Raw genomic sequence first — 21,349 nt, forward strand, 5'->3', positions numbered from 1 at the left:
GCAAGACTTCTGGACCCCATGAGAAGGCCAAAAGCAGTGAAGAACTGGCAAGTGGTTGCGTATGTTTGTTCAGTCTAATCCCACCGGCAGCTGACTCATTAAAACCTTCCAGAGGCATGGTAACTTAAAGAGCAAGAAGAAGTGAAAGGAAAATTAGGGCAAGGAAACAGATAAAACACTCATGAGGAAGAGGCAACACCAGTCCAGAGCAACCAAGAGACTGTGAGGTAGCTACTACACAGGATTCCACCTACAAAAAAATGTTAGAAATGACAGAAAGGGAATTTAGAATACACATGATGAAAACAATGAAGAAAATGATGGAAACAATGAAGGAAACTGCTGATAAAGTGGAAAATAACCAAAAGGAAATCCAAAAACAGAATCAAATAAGAGATGAACAATATGAAGAATATAGGAAAGGATATAGCAGAGCTGAAGGAACTGAAGCAGTCAATTAGGGAACTTAAAGATGCAATGGAAAGTATCAGCAACAGGTTAGGCCATGCAGAAGAAAGAATCTCAGAGGTAGGGGACAAAGTTCTTGAGATAACTCAGATAGTTAAAGAGGTAGAAAAGAAGAGAGAGAAAGCAGAACGTTCACTGTCAGAATTATGGGACTTTATGAAGTGTTCCAACATACGAGTTAAAGGTATCCCAGAAAGGGAAGAAGAATGCCCCAGGAGAATGGAAGCCATACTAGAGAATATTATAAATTAATATTTCCCAAATATCACCAAAGATTCTGACACACTCCTTTCAGAGGGATATCAGACCCCAGGTCACCTCAACTCTAACCGAGCTTCTCCAAGACACATTGTGATGAACCTGTCCAAAGTCGAGACAAAAGAAAAGATTCTGCAAGCTGCCAGAAGTAAGTGCCAGTTGACCTACAGGGGCAAATCCATCAGGGTGACTTCACTAATGAAACTTTTCAAGCAAGAAGACAATGGTCATCTACCTTTAATCTACTTAAACAGAACAATTTCCAGCCCAGAATTCTATATCCTGCTAAGCTAAGCTTTAAAATTGGCAGAGAAATCAAATCATTTACAGATATACAAACATTGAGGAAATTCACCACAACAAGACCAGCTCTACAGGAAATATTTCAACCTGTTCTACACACTGACCATCACAATGCATCAGCAGCAAAGTAAGAACTCAGAAATTAAACGACAGAATGTAACCTCCACACTGATGCAAAAGATAAAACTAAGCAATGGACTCTCACAAAATAAGATGAATAGAATACTACCATACTTATCAATTATCTCAATAAATGTTAATGGCTTGAATTCCCCATTGAAGAGGCACCGATTGGCTGATTGGATTAAAAACATAAGCCATCCATTTGCTGGCTGCAGGAAACACACCTAGCTTCAAAAGATAAATTAAAACTCTGAGTCAAGGGTTGGAAGACAATTTTTCAGGCAAATGGAATTCAGAAGAAAAGAGAGGTTGCAATCTTATTTTCAGATACATGTGGATTTAAAGTAATTAAAGTAAAAAAACATGAAGATGGTCACTTTATACTGGTCAAGGGAAAAATACAACAAGAAGACGTTTTAATTCTAAATATTTACGCACTCAACTTAAATGCTCCAAGATACTTGAAACAGTCCTTACTCAGTCACTGTAATAACACGGGACTTCAACACTCCTGTTACTGAGCTGGACAGATCTTCTAAACAGAAATTAAATAAAGATATAAGGGACTTAAATGAGATCCTAGAACAACTGTGCTGGATAGACCCATATAGAACACTCCATCCCAAAGAAAGAATATACATTCTTCTCATCGTCCCATGGAACATTCTCCAAAATTGATCATATCCTAGGACACAAAACAAACCTCAACAGAATAAAAAAAAATTGATTTTACCTTGTACCTTCTGAGACTACAAGGCACTAAAGGTGGAACTCAAATCCAACAAAAATGTTCAACCCCACACAAAGGCATGGAAATTAAACAACCTTCTGTTGAATGACAGTTGGGTGCAGCAAGAAACAAAAGAGGAAATCATTAACTTCTTTGAGCATAACAACAATTAAGACACAAGCTACCAAAACCTGTGGGATACTGCAAAAGCAGTCCCAAGAGGAAAATTTATTGCTTTAGATGCCTACATTCGAAAAACAGAGAGCGCATTAACAAACTCACAAGCCATCTTATGGAATTGGAAAAAGAAAAACAATCTAAGCCTAAACCCAGCAGAAGAAAAGAAATATCCAAAATTAAATCAGAGATCAATGAAACTGAAAACAAAAGAATCATTCAGAAAATGAATGAAACAAGGAGTTGGTTTTTTGAAAAAATAAATGAAATAGATAGTTTGTCTGGACCTTTGTCCAGACAAACTAGAAATAGAAAAGTAAAATCTCTAGTAACCTCAATCAGAAATGATAAAGAGGAAATAACAAATGATGTCACAGAGATACAAGAGATCATCTCTGAATACTACCAGAAGCTCTATGCCCAGAAATTTGACAATGTGAAGGAAATGGATCAATATTTGGAATCACACCCTCTCCCTAGACTCAGCCAGGAACAAATAGAGCTCCTGAACAGACCAATTTCAAGCACTGAAAGAAAAAAAACAATAAAAAATCCTCCAACAAAAAAATGCTCTGGTCCAGATGGCTTCACACCAGAATTCTATCAAACCTTCAAGGAAGAGCTTATTACCATGCTGCAGAAATTATTCCAAAAAATTGAGGAAGAAGGAATCTTCTCCAACATGTTCTACAAAGCAAACATCACCCTGATACCAAAACCAGGAAAAGACTCAACGAAAAGGGAGCATTTCAGACCAATTTCACTAATGAATATACATGCAAAAATTCTCAACAAACCTTAGCCAATAGATTACAACTTATCATCAAAAAAGTCATACATCATTATCAAGTAGGTTTCATCCCAGGGATGCAAGGCTGGTTTAACATACGCAAGTCCATAAATATTATCCACCGTATTAAAAAAAGTACAAAAACAAAGACCATATGATCCTCTCAACAGATACAGAAAAAACATATGACAAAATCCAGCATCCTTTTCTAATTAGAACACTGAAGAGTATAGGCATAGGTGGCACATAAAACTGATTGAAGCTGTCTATGACAAACCCACAGCTTATATTTTACCGAATGGAGTAAAACTGAAAGTTTTTTCTCTTAGAACTGGAGCCAGACAAGGTTGTCCTCTGTCACCTTTACTATTCAACATAGTGCTGGAAGTTCTAGCCAATACAATTAGGCAAGATAAGGAAATAAAAAGCATCCAAATGGGAGCAGAGGAGGTCAAACTCTCCCTCTTTGCTGACGATATGATCTTATACTTAGAGAACCCCAAAGACTCAACCACAAGACTCCTTAAAGTCATCAAAAAATACAGTAATGTCTCAGGAAATAAAAATCAATGTCCACAAGTCAGTAGCTTTTGTATATGGCAAGAACAGTCAAGATGAGAGGCTAATTAAGGACACTGCTCCTTTCACCACAGCTTCAAAGAAAATGAAATACCTAGGACTATAACTAACAAAGGAGGTGAAGGACCTCTATAAAGAAAATTATGAAATCCTCAGAAAGGAAATAGCAGAGGATATTAACAAATGGAAGAACATACCATGCTCATGGATGGGAAATCAACATTGTTAAAATGTCTATACTTCCCAAGGCAAAGTACCAATTCAATGTCATTCCTATTAAAATACCAACATTGAACTTTCAAGACTTGGAAAAAATGATTCTGCGTTTTGTATGGAACCAGAAAAAAATCCGTATAGCTAAAGCAGTTCTCAGTAATTAAGGCAAAGCCAGGGGTATCACCATACATGATTTTAGTCTGTACTACAAAGCCATAGTGGTCAAGACAGCATGGTACTGGCACAAAAATAGGGACATAGACATTTGGAATCAAAATAGAAAACCAGGAAATGAAACTAACATCTTAACAACCATGTAATCTTCGATAAACCAAGTAAGAACATACCTTGGGGGAAAGACTCCCTATTCAATAAATGGTGCTGGGAGAACTGGATGTCCACATGTAAAAGACTGAAACTGGACACACATCTTTCTCTACTCACAAAAATTGATTCAAGATGGATAAAGGACTTAAATTTAAGGAATGAAACAATAAAAATCCTCAAAGAAAGCATAGGAAAAAACACTGGAAGACATTGGCCTGGAGAAAGACTTCATGAAGAAGACTGCCATGGCAATTGCAACAACAACAAAAACAAACAAATGGGACTTCATTAAACTGAAAAGCTTCTGTACAGCTAAGGAGACAACAACCAAAGCAAAGAGACAACCTATACAATGGGAAAGGTTATTTGCATATTTTCAATCAGACAAAAGCTTGATAACTAGGATCTATAGAGAACTCAAATTAATCCACATGAAAAAAGCCAACAATCCCATAGATCAATGGGCAAGAGACATGAATAGAATCTTCTCTAAAGATGACAGACGAATGGCTAACAAACACATGAAAAAATGTTCATCATCTCTATATATTAGAGAATTGCAAATCAAAACAACCCTGAGATATCATCTAACCCCAGTGAGAATGGCCCACATCACAAAATCTCAAAACTGCAGATGCTGGCATGGATGTGGAGAGAAGGGAACACTTTTACCCTGCTAGTGGGACTGCAAACTAATACAACCTTTCTTGGAAGGAAGTATGGAGAAACCTCAAAGCACTCAAGCTAGACCTCCCATTTGATCCTGCAATCCCATTACTGGATGTCTACCCAGAGGAAAAAAATCCTTTTATCATAAGGACACTTGCATTAGACTGTTTACTGCAGCTCAATTTACAACCCCCAAATATGGAAACAGCCTAAATGCCCACCAACCCAGGAACGGATTAATAAGCTGTGGTATGTGTACACCAGGGAATACTATTCAGCCATTAAAAAAATGGAAACTTTACATCCTTTGTATTAACCTGGATGGAAGTGGAACACATTATTCTTAGTAAAGCATCACAAGAATGGAGAAGCATGAATCCTATGTACTCAACTGTGATATGAGAACAATTAATGACGTGGTGGGGGTGGGGGAAGAGGAGAGCAGCGCGAGATAGGAGGGAGGGGTGGGGAAAGGAATAGCAGGGAGAGGAAGGAGGGAGTGGGGTGGGGTCTTCATGTGTGCCACACCTTTTGGGGGCAAGACATGATTGTAAGAGGGACTTTATCTAACAAATGCAATCAGTGTAACCTGGTTTCCTATACCCTCAACGAATCCCCAATAATTAAAAAAAAAAAAGAATCTAAGACCCCTTCTCTTCTGGGAAGATCTTTACTAATCTGTGCCTCTATGTCACCAACAAAGTCAAGGAGAAATACTCACCACACAAACTGTTCCCTGAGGACTCCAATCCCCGGTCTGGGCAGGACACTGACCCACACTGACTCCTTAGGAGGCAGGTCAGGAGGCAGCCTGGCTGCCAGCCACACCTGTGCAGGGGTGAGCCCTGGCCTCCAAGGAGGTGCGAGGCTGTCACAGCCCCTCGGCCTGCCACCTGCAGACGGGGTGGTGATCATGGGGCCTTTTGTGGAGTAGCATGGCGCCTAGTACGCAGTAGGTGCTCAGAGCTCGCTGGCACTGCCCACCACCGTGATCATCAGCAGAAGCAGTATCCTCCTCGGCCCCTGCCTCTGCTCTTCCCACTGCCCCTCAGGACCTGCTCACCCCATGACACTCCAGTGCCCAACCCATAATCCCTCCCCCAGACTGGTGTCACTGCCACCAGCCTCTCTCCTCCACCCCGCAGGCCACGGTTAATCCTTCACACCCGCGGTTCAGCGTCCAGGCTTCCTTCTTATCACCAACCACAAGAGCGCCAAGCCCTCCAGGGACCCAGCCCCTGCAGCTTCCATTTCCTCGCTTATTACCCTGAGCTAACTTCCCAAGCCTTACTCTTATTTTCCTACTGAAAATTTACCTCACAAGGTTTCTTATCGTCAATGAATTGTTCTAACTGAAGCCACAAAGCATCAAAATCTAAATCTTAAACTCTGGTTCAAATTCCAAGGTCCCTGAGAACTTCCTAAATACTCCATCAACACTCAAATGACCTTCCTTCACAAGGTCACCCAGGACCTGACAGGTCACTCCTCAGGGTTAGTTCACACTCCCCACACCTCCGTGAAGCTGAGGATGGAGAACAGGCCCCACAGGCAGACGTTCGGCCAAGATTGTGCTTTCTCCTGGCTCAGCCCTGCCCCTGCCCCATCTGTCCCCTCCTTCACCCAATACCCACAGCAGCCCCGGCCCCACAGCTGTTCCGTCTCCCTCAGCTAATCCCAGACCCTTCCTGGCCCTGTGAGGGTCTCTAGGACACTCCAGCCACACCATGCATCCCTCCCTCCCTGCCAGGAGTCCCCACGCCCACATGTCTCCATTCCCATGTGGGGTCGTGTCACTGTCTTCAGCACAGTGTTGACACCGAATGCAGCAAATGGGCATCTGATGAACACACAAGGGAGAGCTCCCTCCACAGGTGACATGAGAGAGACCAGCAGGTACATGGAGCAGCATGACTCCACATAGACCCAGACACTTCAGAGGCTATAGGACTGAGGAGCCCGTGAGGCAGCTCCAGAAAGGACTCGATACCCCAGTAAAATCACTCCCAGGATATTGGCAACACCATCTTAACTGACCAGACTACTGTGTTCCGACCAGGAGTTGTGTGCCCTCTTGATTATACAAGGCCCAAAGCCCAAACTGTAAGACTCCAAGCAGCACCCTGATGAGCTGGTGGGACCCTCCCTAGACAACCATTTTGGAGCCCCTGACTCCATCTAGATTCAGGGGGAATCTTCACCCCAGAGGGTCTCCTAAGCTCCTGGAAGCTGGGCTCAGCCAGGCTCAGTTGGGGACAAGAAGGAAGCTGCCAGCAGAGGAGAGGCCTAGCACAGCAGCCGGGGCATCTTCCCACAGCAAGGGACAGACTGGACCCCGAGTACTGCCACACCAGTCGTACTTGTTACGGTGATTGCAGAATCTAATAAAGCTATGAAACTTACCGAGAATGAGTCTATAAAGAAAGATTGGCTGTTCTATTAAAACCAGGTTGAACCGCTGAGGAACAAGTTCAAAAAGATGAGCTGCTGAAACAGGTGTGGGCAAGCACCTGCAGATCCCCCAGGGTTCAGTCTTCCCACTGGTTTTATGTTTTTAAAACTCCATAAAATGAGTTTCTTCTCATAAAGGAATTTGAGCTCCAATGAAAAGTATAACTTAAATGACACGGAATTCTCTTTTAATATGAAAGGGAGAATAGCAGCTCTGCTACATGAATTTGCTCAGACCCGCTGGACAGGTTTCTGGGTGGCGCAGAGCTCCATGGGAAGTGCTCTCAGGAGTTACCCTTTCTGAGATCATTCTAAAAACAGTGAATTAAGTTAAGCATAGGGTCTCAAAAAGATATTCATGAATAAGAATGTCTGGAGCTCCCAAATTACAGGCTTCACACAGAGGTCCATATGTCACAAAGAGCAATGCCCTGTCTTAGAACCCTACGACGACATCGCCCAGCACCTGAGCAGTCCACCCCCGGTTACAGCCCCTATGCTGTCTACATTCACTCACCTCCTCTCTGGGTATCACAGATGCAAGTCTTAAAAGGCAGCAAAGGAGTAAATGTGGGCACGCTCCCCGCCAGGTGCAGAATGGAGTGAATGTGGGCACGCTCCCCGCCAGGTGCAGACATGAGCCCACACCCCACCCAAACACCTTTCCCCTGACAACCCTCTTATGCGAGAACCTTCAATGATCCACATGTGTATCAGAAGCAGGAACCAGCGTGGCTGTGCAAGGAAGGGCAATGCTGCCACTGGTAGGTGGAGGCTCTCAGGAAGGGGAGGACGACCTGCACGGGGCCCAGCCCCAGGCATCAGCACCTGTTGCCCAGACCACAAGGAACCTCCTGAATGTTTCTCAGTCCCTGCCTCCTCCTCCACCATCGAAGTCCAACCAGGTGACAGAGCGAGCCTCTCACTGTGTAACTCAGACTGAGTCCCTCTCAAAGCCATGGCCTCACCGGAGTTCAGCCCCAGTCTGCACCAGCCTCCTGCCCTCTCCAGCTCCTCTGTGCCTGCCCCACCATACTGAGAGCCGCAGGGTGGCTGCCCTGCCTGAGGGGTGGCTGCTCTCACGCTGTACCTGATAGCTCTCTTCATACCAGAGCGCTTCACACAAGAGCATTCCACCCCAGATTCCCACCCCCCATTGTTTATCACCTGCCTATAGGATTTGAGCTCCTGAGGGCAGGACTTGGAGGCGCTCCCTGGTGCTGTCCCAGGGCTCAGCGGTCCCACACAGTGGGAATGTGCTCAGGGTAAACTGTCATTCTGAAGACCTCAGAGCTCCCCAGATGCCTGCCTACCCTCCTAGACAGAGCTCTCCGATTATAGGGAAAGGCAGAGCTTCTTTTACCCACCAGCCTTCCTGGATGTGCCGTGTGTGGGATCTGATGGACCCCATCGTGGGGTTGTTCACGGGCACGGGCACGGGAGACACAGGAACTCTGACTCAGAGGGTTCCTCTGCAGAAGGGGAGGACTGTCACCAGACCAGAACTCCAGGCTGTAAATGGGAACAGTAGTGCCTTCCATCCCTGACGCCTGACAAACCTCCTGGAAACCTCCAGAGATGCTCTTAACTACACAGCGGAGCCCTCTAAGAAACCACAAGGGGCTGAAAATAAAGAGTCAGTTGGAAACCAGAGTGGTGGGATGCAACTACAGCTGTCCTAGGGACATGCTAAGGGTTGCTCAGGAGCCAGAAGACAAAGCCTGTGTCTCTTAGAAGGACAGTACCCTCAGAGGAGGGAGGACAGGAACAGGTCAGAGCCCGGCCCCACACTGGCTTGGGGGCTTCAAACTCAGGATACTTCCATGGCTGGAATCCCACAAGCAGCAGAGGCGCCACGAGACCCTGCTCCTTAGAGATCTGAGGCTGCAGCAGCAGGCAGTGCTCTGAGTAGGGCCACAGGTTAGCAAAGTGTTCAACAAAAGACTTGGCCATCCCTATACCCCACAGTTTTGCCAGCCGGGCGCCCTGCATCTCAGCTGGCAGCCTCAGGAGGCACTCGCAGAAGCTCACTATCCTGTCTCCAACACAGGGCCAAGAAGTTGGAGAAAAGCAGCAACAAGATCAGGAGACACTCCAGAAACAGAAGTAGCCACGTTTAAAGTGTTTGAAGAAAGAGAAGCAATGGGAAATGTAAGCAAGGAGTAAGACCCTATCGACAAAACTCAAAAAGCACTGGCATAAATAAAAAGAAACCCAAATCTGGAACCATCCTGCTAAACTACAAAACACCCACGACAGAAGTTCAGGAAAATCTTAGAAAACAAAAGGAGACCACAATACTTAATTTTAGAAATGGGTCAAAGCACTGCTCCTGTTTCCAAAGATGGAAAGGGCCGCCTAGTAACTTCTCACACAAAGCGTCCAACAGTTCAGGGTCCACAGACACACACACCATGTAACCACACAACTTTGTAACACGTGCTTGAGTCTAGTGGGAGCGAGGGCCTCCTGAGACTGCCAGGTGAGACGCAGGACTTAGAAACCTGGAGGACACCCCCCCACATTTCCACGTCTCCACATCCCTTAAGTTTCTCATGGAATTGTGAGGTATGTTTTTAGTAACTTTATTACCTTTACAGTATTAATTTGGATGAATTTCTCATGTTGCTGGTGGAGTTTGGTGAAAACACATATTTTAAACATGATTTTAAAAATTCTAAAAAGAAAGAAACTGTGGCTCAGTGAGTAGGGCGCCGGCCCCATATGCCAAGGGTGGCGGGTTCGGACCCAGCCCCGGCCAAACTGCAACCAAAAAATAGCCGGGCGTTGTGGCGGGCGCCTGTAGTCCCAGCTGCTCGGGAGGCTGAGGCAAGAGAATCGCGTAAGCCCAAGAGTTAGAGGTTGCTGTGAGCCGTGTGATGCCACAGCACTCTACCCGAGGGCGGTACAGTGAGACTCTGTCTCTACAAAAAAAAAAAAAAAAGAAACTGCCTAGTAAGTAGGTACAGTCTTCTAAGGACCACTGCCATAAAAAAAAAAAAAATCACCCCATGCCCTCCACTGGTTTCAGAAAATAAATGGCCACAAAAACATGCTTTGCCCTAATATTAAAAAATTCTTTCTCTTTTGAAACGTCTGTCCCCAAACACTGTCTGCAGCAAACTGATGATCTGTCAAGTGCCGCAGGACAGGGTCCCGGCCCCTATGTGGACAGCACTCACCCTGCACCTGCTGCCACACAGGCTCCCTCGCCACCACTGTGTCAGGAAATGGTCTGCCCACCTCACCTGTGCCAAAGACTGGATTTTATTTTCTTTAATTCCAGTCATCTTTTGTAAAGTATAAAAGTAAGGCAAAACCTTTTCTGAATAGCTGGATTCTTGTCAGATCTTTATTTACAACTTCTGTTTTCTAACATACAATTCTAGAAACAGTATTTAACTTGGTCAGCAAATTCAAACTTCACGGTAATTCTTACTGCACCTCAGAACCTCAAGCTCTGACCCGACCCGACACAGCAGCCTGTGCCTTTCTGGTATCCCTGAGACTCGGGTGCTGCGGAGCGGGCTCCTTGCCCTTGGCCTGGGTCCTGGCCGTGCACACACCCATCCCAAGCAGGTCCCACCTCCAGGCCCTTCCCTTCTGCACGTTCTACCCTCTGCCAAGTTGCCTATTGTCCCCACCAAACTGGCAGGAATGAGAAAGAAAGAACGCAACCTCACTGCATTTTCATGGAAATGTGCCTTTATACTAAACCTTGAGTATTCATTTCCAAAAGAAGAAATACAGTGCAAAATATAGGTTTTATAGTTAGGATTTTACTTTCTAATGTGTTTTTAAAGCAACAATTGTTTTTTCCCCTTGACATCTAACAGAAACTGTTGCTAAAAACAGAAGCTGTCTGTTTGGATGATCACATAAAAAGAGCCCACCACTCTTCCCAACTTTGGGCCTTTCCTTACAAATGAAAACTCTCCGACCCTCCTGCTCCCGGGAAGGGGCTGCACCCACGTGTGAGGCACCAGAGGACTCGAGCAGGAAGCCTGCAGCAAGGCGCAGGCAGGCCCTTGTCTGCGAGGGGCTGTGATGAGGGCCCTGGGCACGGGCTCAGAGGCAGCGGAGGAGACAGTGCCTGTGCTGCAGAGGCCGTCCAGAAACAGGGTCCACAGCCCGCACCTCCCAGGTCTCTGATGGCTGCACAGGGAACCTGTGGGGGGCTTTCCTTATCTCTACAGCTCAATGTCATTTCCAGGTAATTATTGCTTTTGTTTTAATGGACAAAGAGAATTCTGTGAATTAAAGAGAAATGTTCATTATTACTTGCTCAATTTCAACTTACTGGTGTTTCACATCAAGCAACTTAGTATTTATGTAACAAAATTTCTCTAAATATCACACAATTCTTACTCATCAGACAAATACAAAGCCTAGAGTATGCGTGGAGTCAGAGAGAGTGACCTTCCAATGGAGAGACCTGACAGACGAGACTGGGACCAGGTGACCGGGACCACGTCGGGTGGCAGTGGTGACCACGGCTCTTCAGCCCACGGTCTTCCTTCCCCAAACACATAAGCCCAGTCTAATCATGAAAAACTTCAGACAAGCCCCGTCTGACCTGACCAGCACTCCTTTAGCCTATCAGGGTTATCAAAAACAAGAGAAGTCTGAAAAAATGTCACAGCCAAGAGGGACCTAAGGAGACACATGACCTAACATCCTGGGTATTCCAGATGGGGTCTTGGAACAAAAAAGGACATTAGGGAAAAACAAAGGAAATGTGAATAAAAGTGTGGGCTTTAGTTAATAACATCAGTACAGGTTCATTAATTATAACAATGTACCATACTAATAAAAGAATAATATTAAAAACTGGATGTGAGTTAAATGAGAACTATCTTCACAATTTTTCCGTAAGTCTAAAAATGTTCTAAAAGAGGAAATTTACTTTTAAAAGTTCCTAGAAATTTAAAAATTAGATTTCCTCAACTTAAATATTAATTTAAATGTTAACATTTCTAAACATTTAATTAAACCACCGCCTGATATTAAAGATTCTCTTCAAAGCTCAGAAATTAAAAAGCAAACAAAAACATATAAAACAAAGTGATGACGAAATCACAACTGGCGGAAGCAGCCGACACGCCGTGTGGTGGACTGGCTTGTGCAGACCGTCTCCGCCCTCCAGAACAACAGAGGGCAGCATGCGGAGGAGTTCTGTGCAGAGGCCTTGGGACATGGAGGGGTTGGGTTGCAGGGTCCTGGGAAGAAGGGAGCCAGTGGGCTGCTCACAGAACGGGCCCTCTCCACACTCCCACAGGACCAGAGACTGAGGAGCTGGGCAGAGCGTCCAGCAGCAAGCAGCAGGGCAGGGAGCCACACGTGAGTCCAGAACCCACCATTAAAAAGGGACCCTATTAAAAATGGCCTCAGGAAGGGCCATGCTGGAATATGCCATACCTCACGGAACTCAAGCTCAGTGTCAATCAGCCCTTGCTGGCTTCACACGACCTTTCCTAACTTTAAAGGAAGTTTAACTAAACTTCCTCCAGAAGACAGGGAGGTCTATCCCCCAACAGCAAGATACTATTGCTGAGAGATACCTTCACAATCCTCAAAAGTAATGACTATCACTTGAAAACAACAACCAACAGAACACCAACTCTTGGGCATACCAAAAAAAAAGGGGGTAAATGACAAAAGAGAAAGAAATCAGATAATTAAACAGGGCTGAAAGAGAGGATATTCCAATTATTGAATAACTTTAACTGTGATCAATATGTTCAAGAAATTAGATGACAAACTAATTTCAGTAGAGAACTTGAAATTATAAAGAATGAAAATTCTAGAATCAAAAAGAACTGTGATTAAAATTAAAACCTCGAATATAAGGGCTGGATGAGGTGGTTCACACCTGTAATCCTAGCACTGTGGGAGGCCGAGGCGGAAGGAGTCCTTTGAGCTCAGGAGTTTGAGACCACCCTAAGCAAGAGCAAGACTTTGCCTCTGCTAAAAATAGAAAAACTAGCAGGCATTGTGGCGGGCGCCTGTAGTCCCAGCTCCTCAGGAGGCTGAGGCAGTAAAATAGATCACTTGAGCCCAGGAGTTTGAGGCCGCTGTGAGCTACGGCAACACCACAGCACTCTACCCAGGGTGACAGAGTGAGACTCTCTAAAAACAACAACAATAACAACAACAACAAAAACAGCTCAATTATAGGAAACACCAGCCTAACAAGAAAGAGCTGAAAAGATGACTAGTAACTTGGAAGACAGTTTAGAGACAACAGAATGAAAAACACAGGAAAAGGAACAGGCATGGTAAACAGGCCCAACATACGACTAAGTGGACCCCAGGAGGGAGCAGAGAGCACACACGGGGATGGCGACACTAACCATCATTAGCCAAAATGTGGGCAATGTTACCGCTGGGGCAAAGGTCAGAGGTCAGCACAGAGGCACGTGCACACCCATGTGCACATACTCTAGAACTGAACATGCGCAGAACCTAGTCAGAAAGAAAACACCCCTCCAGAGAAATAAGAAACATTATCTTCAAAAAAGCAATAGCTAACTTCTCATTAGAAACATGAAATCCAGAAGAATAAAATATTGGAGTTTGGAAGTACTAAAAGACAACTACAGGCAATTCAGAATCTATACCCAACAGAACGATCCCAGAAGAACGAAGACTGTGTTCCTGTCTTCCAAGTTCGGTCCCGAAGCCATGTGTAAGGCGAGGTAGGCTGTGCATCTACACAGGCAGGGTGTAGATGGGGGAGCCGCAGTGGCAGAGACAGGAGCTGTTGCAAACAGGGCAGACACACTGAGACCCAGAGCGAGCTTCCTCCCCACCTGGGAGGGGTGTAGAGCAGAAAACACAAGAATGAGCCTGGGTGCCTCCCACTGGAATAGGAGACATCAGCACAAATTATGCTCTTCAATATATACAGAGAAAGAAAGAAATACAGATGTATATAAATGAATAGGAATCTAAGAGTCCATTGTGACATAAATGAATGAATAAATAAATAAATGAGGGAAGAGACAATATTTCATTATAGTAGGATGCTAATTAATAATGTAGAAGGAGTGACAGAATCACAGTAATAATTAACTTACCAGGGAAATCAACAGATGTTAGGTGACATTTCTATATTCTCAAAGTACTTCCTCCCCAAACACAGACTAATTCTGAAGAGTAAGAGAGTAATTTCACAAGGAGGACACCGCTTGAGCAGGTGACCAAAGGTAATGCAGGCAGTGTCCACCACCTAAGAGATGCACCGAGTTCTCTCCTGAGTCCAGCCACGGGGAAGACGGACAAGGCCAAACTGAGGGGTGCTAAGCCAAGTGTCCAGGTCTTGAACGTCAAGGAAAGCCTGAGAACTTACTAGATTCAGAGAGAAAAAACAGACCAAATACCTCCACACGCTCCAGTAGCCGGTCTGGACACCTCTGCTCTGAAGGGCACCACTGGGACGCTGAACACCCTCAAGCAGGACCTGCGGCTTGGCGGGCAGGGACACATGAGTTCACACCCACTGGGACAGCTGTGGTGCGGGTGTGCAGCAGAATGCCCTTGACTGTAAGAACCACACTCAAGCAGTTCTCCAACCTCAGTGGGCATCAGGATTGAAGGGAGGACTCATGAAAACACACCTGACCCAGGAGGCAGAGACTGGGGCCTGCCAAGTACGTTCCTACCACAGGGGCCATGCTGGAAGCTAACAGGGCATGACAGTGATGCCTCACTCTCAAATGGTTCAGGAAAGTTCTTTTGCTATTCTCATCATTTTTTAAAAGTTTACAATATCACAAGATAAAAAAATAGTTAAAATGAAGATCAAAAAAGACCATTTTAAATAATAAGTGCAAGAACGTGTTGTCAACAAAGAATTCTTCAGGCAGAAGGCCCACAATCCCGTGTGAAGCAGGGAGCCCAGACAGGGTGAGCAACAGCAGGTGGGCACGAGTTCACCCGCACCAGCAGCTGCCTGGGCAGGAGCAACACCGTCCTGAGCACCAGAGCAGCATCGCACATGCAGCACAACAGTGCCTGACTGAACAGCACCAGGGGACAGCTGGGCCAATGCAGTGAGAAGTATTCTGAGGTCCTTGCATTGTTCTGGAACTAGAAAACTACTGATTAATATTAGACTCCAACAAATCAAAGATGAATACTTTCATTACTAGGTTAATCACTAAAAGCTATAAAAGAATGACAATAAGTAAGCAAATAGAGGGGAGTAAATGAAATTAAAAAAATACAAAAATAAAAAATACAAAGGCAAGACAGAAAGGGAAAGTACACAGAAACACAGGGAAATACAAAACAGTAAGACAGGCTATTTAAATGCAAACCTATCAGTTATCATAGTTGCATTAAATGGGAATGGATTAACATTCCAAATAACTCTAACAAAAAAACCCTGTTTGCAGGTTATAAGGTACCTGCATTAAATACAAATATACAGAAAGGTTAAAATTAAAAGAAATAGAACAGCTACACCATGCAAGTACTAACCAAAAGAAAGTTGGAAGCTATGTAAATGCTGAGTAAAGTAAATGTTAAGGTGAGAACCATTACTAAAGACAAAGAGGAAGAACATGTAATGTTCCAAGAGAAACTCTACCGACATAACAATTCTGAATCTGTGCACGCCCTTCACCCTCTACACATAAATGAAGCAAAGTCTGATAACCAAAAAGAGGCACCAATCCACCAACCGTGGGTGGCAGCTCTCACACCTGTCCCCGCAGAGGAGGCCTCACCTCAGGACTGACACCTGGGTCTGCTTTTCACTAGAAACCCTGAAGGGCTCAGCTAAGAAGGTGGCAGCCTGGACCAAGGCAGGTGCCATGACCACGTACAGAATAAAATAAGCCTTGGGCAAGACAGACACAACAGGGCCTGGCGATTCATCAGAGCAGAGCGCAGGTTTCCTGTCCCCGCGAGAGTGGCCAGCAGGGCGCCAAGGCGCAGTGCAGAGCTGGCACAGCTCCAGACGCCCAGCACGCTGCAGGGCTGTAGGCCCCACCAGCAAGGCGATGCAGCACAACACACACACACCGGCCCACGCAGAGGACAGGAAGACACAGGCGCGGCTGCCAACCCCGGGCGCCACTGTGTGACATCTTCATGGTATGTGTTTGCCCAAATTTCTACGCTGAATAAAACCACTTTTAAAACAACCCATACTTAAAATGAATTGCTAAGTACCTCAAGTAAGAAAGTAACAGGCTGTCCTCAGACATCAGATTAGGGCCCGGGAGAACATGCAAATATCATCTTAGAGCATTACAGCAACACAAAAGCCCCCAGGTCAAATTTACACTCATTTTACATGTTGAAGGCATAGCTCAGAATTCTGATTTAAAGACAATTGCTTCACACATTTGCAGTAACAAACCAAAGCCACAAATGATACAGAATTGACTGTGTGCTCTTGCTCCACGGTACAAGTCTCAGCCAGGCTATCCCACTTAGCTGCTGGGTCCTGGACAGAACTTACAAATGTCCTCTACTTAAGGGAATTTCGCTGAGATGACTCTGCATACCACGGTAAGAACAAATAATTCACTAGGAAGGTGTGGAGATGAGACCAGAGGGGCAGAGAAACAGTTCACCCTCCTGGCTTCTGTCCTCACTGCCGGCCCCGCCCCCTTCCCCATACTCTCCCATGTGGCCTGAGGAACCCTATGCAGAAAGAGAAGCCCCATCATTTGCAGGGGTGTTGCAAAGACTAAGATACACCAGGAGTAAAACTTGAAAGCAAATAAATTCATAACAGCTAAAGAATAGAAAACGTCCTTGTGTCAGTACGACGTGCCTGATGAAGAATGCCACTGTGGCAACAGAAGCTTCTCTTCTGCTTGATGCCTGAGGAGCTCACGGGCTGTGCAGGCAGGAGTAAGGCGACGAGGAGGCCTGTCTCCATGCCAAAGGAATTCCCTCACTAAAACAAACAAAAGACAGCAACCACAACCCCCTTTACAGAAGTGACTGTCCCACTACTATAGACCTGCCCACTGGTCAGCCTCCCACATACCAGGGTCTTACCTCTCTGAAACTCTGGAAGACACGATCACTCTGGTGAGCGCCAATTGTGATTTCCGGGAGATAGACAGGAATGGTCGTGTAATTCAGCACCTCCAATTTATCCTGAACCCTAAAAAATAAGACAAATATGGATCACACCAAACCATCAAAATAAAGATAATAAAATAAGATTAGTTCTGATTTTTTAAAATATCTAAATAAAAAAGCCAGTATTAAATAAACACTATCCACTGCCAAGCACTCATCTCAGAAGCAAAACTTTCATCCTAAAGACCATTTGGTCTGTCTGGAGCTGCTGTTTTGGAGTTGCCTATGGACGACAACCTCTAGGAATGAGCACAGTTTGGGAAACACAGAAGAGACGTCAGAGCATGCTTTAAACACGAGACAAACAGGCCCGGGAAGCTGCTCACACAGCTGTGCCCCAGTGCTGTGCATGCAGGGTGCCCTTCAGAATCTGCGCTGTGCATGCAGGGTGCCCTTCAGAATCTGCGGAAGTAATGATCTGCAGGGACCAAATAGCCAGTGGGCAGCCAACTCCGGCCCCATGCCAGCACCTCCCTCTGTGCCCTGAAGAGCAGAGCCCACAGAGGCCACCAGGGTGTGCACTGTGCACCCCTGAGAGATCACAAGATACTCTCCTTAATTTCCTATTTCATTTTGCTAAATGCTGAAGGGTTTACCTTTTGTTACAATTTGCTTATTTTTAATTAAATTTAGTTGGAATATAATCATAATACTTAAAGATGAAAAGTATTTTTTAAGCTTTTAGAAAAAAAGTTAAAATAACTTTTTTCTTAAGGGCGCAAAACAGAAAATAATTATTTGAAATGCCCACTTTCCCATTAATGAATTATAAAAGCAGGAGATGTTTCTTGTTCGTAATGGCTCAAATGGAAATTCTATGATTGTACCTGGCTCTCAGCCAGACATTAAGAGAAAAGAGTCCAGGCCCACTATGCAAATCCAAGGCCTGATCCCCACAGCACCCAGGTAGACTTTGCCACAAACAGACGCACCCAGTTGGAACCCCAGGCCCCTGGGGTCCACAGATCACACTTCCATGGAAAGGACAGAGAACTGACAACCTGCAACAGGCTGACTGTAAGTGAGGGAGGGTGAAGCATGTGAGTTTCCTACTCAACACCTCGTCACTCGTACGCAGTCAACAATCCAATGACCCAGATACCATCCCACAGAGCTGCTGCCAGGCTAACGGTGTTTGCTTCCTAAGCGCACTTATGTGAGTTTACACACGGTTAGGGAAATGGTTGTTACAGACAGAAGGAAAGGTAAGATTACTTTCTGACTTTTAATATTAAGTTCATTTTACCTGTCCCAAAATATTAAAATATTTTTAGAAAATTCGAGCAAGCAAATCTGAAAGTTTGTAAAGGGCATAAAGTTGCTATATTTTGTTAAGACTGCATTTACTGATTGTTGTTAGAAACAACTGGGTATCTTATTAAATTTCACAGCACCAAAGTAAACCTTCAGCGTCACCTCTTCCAGACCTGTGGGAGTGCTGTCAGCTTCCTACGCGGCTTTCCAAAATCGCCTATGCATGCGTCAATAACATACTAGTACAGATCTTATTGTTAATACAAGCAGAATTATTCTACATCTATTACATATGGGAAACATTTAGTTATCTCACAATAAAAAATTTCAACTAATGGGCGGTACCTGTGGCTCAGTGAGTAAGGCGCCGGCTCCATATACTGAGAGTGGAGGGTTCAAACCTGGCCCCGGAAAAACTGCAACAAAAAAATAGCCGGGTGTTGTGGCGGGCACCTGTAGTCCCACCTACTCAGGGGGCTGAGGCAAGAGAATCTCCTAAGCCCAAAAGCTGGAGGTTGCTGTGAGCTGTGACGCCATAGCACTCTACTGAGCACAATAAAGTGAGACTCTGTGTCTACTAAAAAAAATTTTTTTTCAACTAAAAATGAAGCTCATAGTTTAATGTTAACAAATATCCAGGTAAGAAGATGATTTGGTTTTGTCTATAGTTTGAAAAACCTAAGAAAATGCTGGTAAATGTGAAAGAAATTAATGGCTTGGAGGACGTGTGGCCTACAGAGAGCAACAGCGCCACCTAGGCACACTCGGCCAGAATTACCCCTGGGAAATTCACAGTATGCTTCAAACTATTTTCGAAGGTTAAAAAAATAATCTGCTCCAACTATTCTACAATTTATTTAAAGTTGTTAGACTCAATTTACCATCACAGCTTAAAGGGTGACTCTTAAGAGCCTGTGGTGTTTCCCCAGTAAAGCCCCCAACCTTAACCTCTAGAGCTAAAATGTAGATTCAGATAAACAAGGCACAAAGACACGGGAGCAAAAAGCAGAGAAAGAAAACATTCTGTTCACAGTGAACGTCGTTTAATTAAGAAGAATTCAAAACTGAGGATGAGAATCCCTTTCATATCACAAGCTGAAGTGCCAATGAGATAAAACATTCCAGAGCTTCGCTTACAATATGAAGTACGTAGCCACATTTTTTAAAAAGACAGGAAGCCATAAAATAAAAATAATAAAGTAGTAAATTATGTTTTATGACTCAAACTGTTTCCCAATTAACAAAATGTCTACGCTTTCTCCTAAAACACTTCCAAAGCCCATTTTTCAATTGTCTAGAACTTTAAAGTTCTGTCCCCAAACTCATGTGCTATGGTTTCTGCAGCACTGGAATTTCACATTCAAAAGACATTCTCCAGGAGCTAAGTGAAAAGTCTCAGTAATGACACAAAAGGATGGTGTGATGACCCAGGCGCCGAGTAGCAGAGAGGGTGAGGTCAGAGCCCTGAACAGCATGGGCCTGATGACAGGACCAGACCAGCCGGCCGGCGCCAGTCAGGAGGGACGGCCACGCCAGGAACGCACAGTGCTGTCAGGACGGAGGGGGGCAATCACTGTCTCTCAGTGAAGCATGCACACACAGTGTAATTACACGCTGACACACGCAACTCAGACAGCAGAAAAATGCCCTACACCAACAATCTGGTCAGGTTCTGGACACAGAGTGTAACTGGTATACAGCATGTTTACAATAGTTATCTTAGAAAATTGGTCATAATTTTCACTTGAGTCCTCCAAATTGAAAAATGGTACTCAGAGGAAAATAAACACAATTTCCACTGTGCTCTGTAATGAAACACCCATAACAGGGGAGGAAGAGGGCAAAAAAAATCAGGAGAAGGAAAGCACAAAACCATTTACAGCAAACCAAAACAATTAATTGGTATAATTTCTAAACTTTGGGGGAATTATAGAATCCTTCTCTATGCTTTGATAATCACAAAGCTAAATAACTACTAAAATTATGATTTTAAAACACGAACAATGGACATAGTGTAGAATAAAATCAACACACATTTCAGACTGTTCAGAAAAAGGCACCATGTGGAGGTCAGCGAGTCAGACACGTCCCCTCCGCACAGTCCGTCCTCTGGGGACACACTCTGCCCAGCAGAGACTGACAGTAACAAACGGGATCACCTGTAAGTCCATGTGAGTAACAAGTGTCTCCCAGAGATGGGTGGGGGTGACTATGACCAGCTCTGAAGACTGCCTGAATTTGTGGGTGATTATCCGGCAGGTGAGGACAGAGGGAGTGGGGAGAGTTCCAGGCTCCTGGCAGAAGAGGAAGCAGCAGGCAGATTTAGGCTGAGTTGTAGGAAGTAAGAGTTGAATCTACAACTAAACAAAGATCAACTTCTGAAGAATTTATTTATTTATTTTTTATTGTTAAATCATAGCTGCATACATTAGTGCAATCAGGGGGTACAATGTGCTGGTTTCATATACAGCACATACAAATAATCTCATCAAACTGTCCAACGTAGCCTTCATGGCATTTTCTTAGTTATTGTACGTAGACATTTATTTGTATTCTGCCTTTAGTAGTTTTCGCCTGTACCCATTCTAAGATGCACCCTAGGTGTGGCCCCACCCATTACCCTCCCTCCACCATAACCTCCCCCCCTCCCTTCCCCTTCCTTGGCCCTTTCCCCATAGTCTTGTGCTATAGTTGGGTTATAGCCTTCAAAACAGGGTCACTGTAACCTTTTTTGAAAGTGAACCTGGAGGAGGTGGAATGAGGAAATACCTAAGAGAAGGATGGAGCCGAGAGCAAGAAGATTCAACCACGACGTAGAGGGGTCTCTGAAAACGGGACACAGTGAGCTTCAGGGTGTGACCTAGGCAAGGACATGGGGTCAGCAGGGAAAAGGAGGG

The 21,349-nt window shown here is 44.7% G+C and overlaps 1 protein-coding gene across 1 annotated transcript in view; it reads right to left on the reverse strand.

Moving 5' to 3' along the window:
- NDUFA10 (NADH:ubiquinone oxidoreductase subunit A10) overlaps positions 1–21,349 on the reverse strand; it is a 60,761-nt gene that overhangs the window by 8,596 nt on the left and 30,816 nt on the right. The window contains exon 9 of the mRNA XM_053597472.1: positions 17,112–17,220. Within this exon, the coding sequence (XP_053453447.1) occupies positions 17,112–17,220 (109 nt within the window). The remainder of the gene's footprint in view (positions 1–17,111; positions 17,221–21,349) is intronic.

Source organism: Nycticebus coucang, chromosome 7 (assembly GCF_027406575.1).
Source record: "Nycticebus coucang isolate mNycCou1 chromosome 7, mNycCou1.pri, whole genome shotgun sequence".
NCBI lineage: Eukaryota > Metazoa > Chordata > Mammalia > Primates > Lorisidae > Nycticebus > Nycticebus coucang.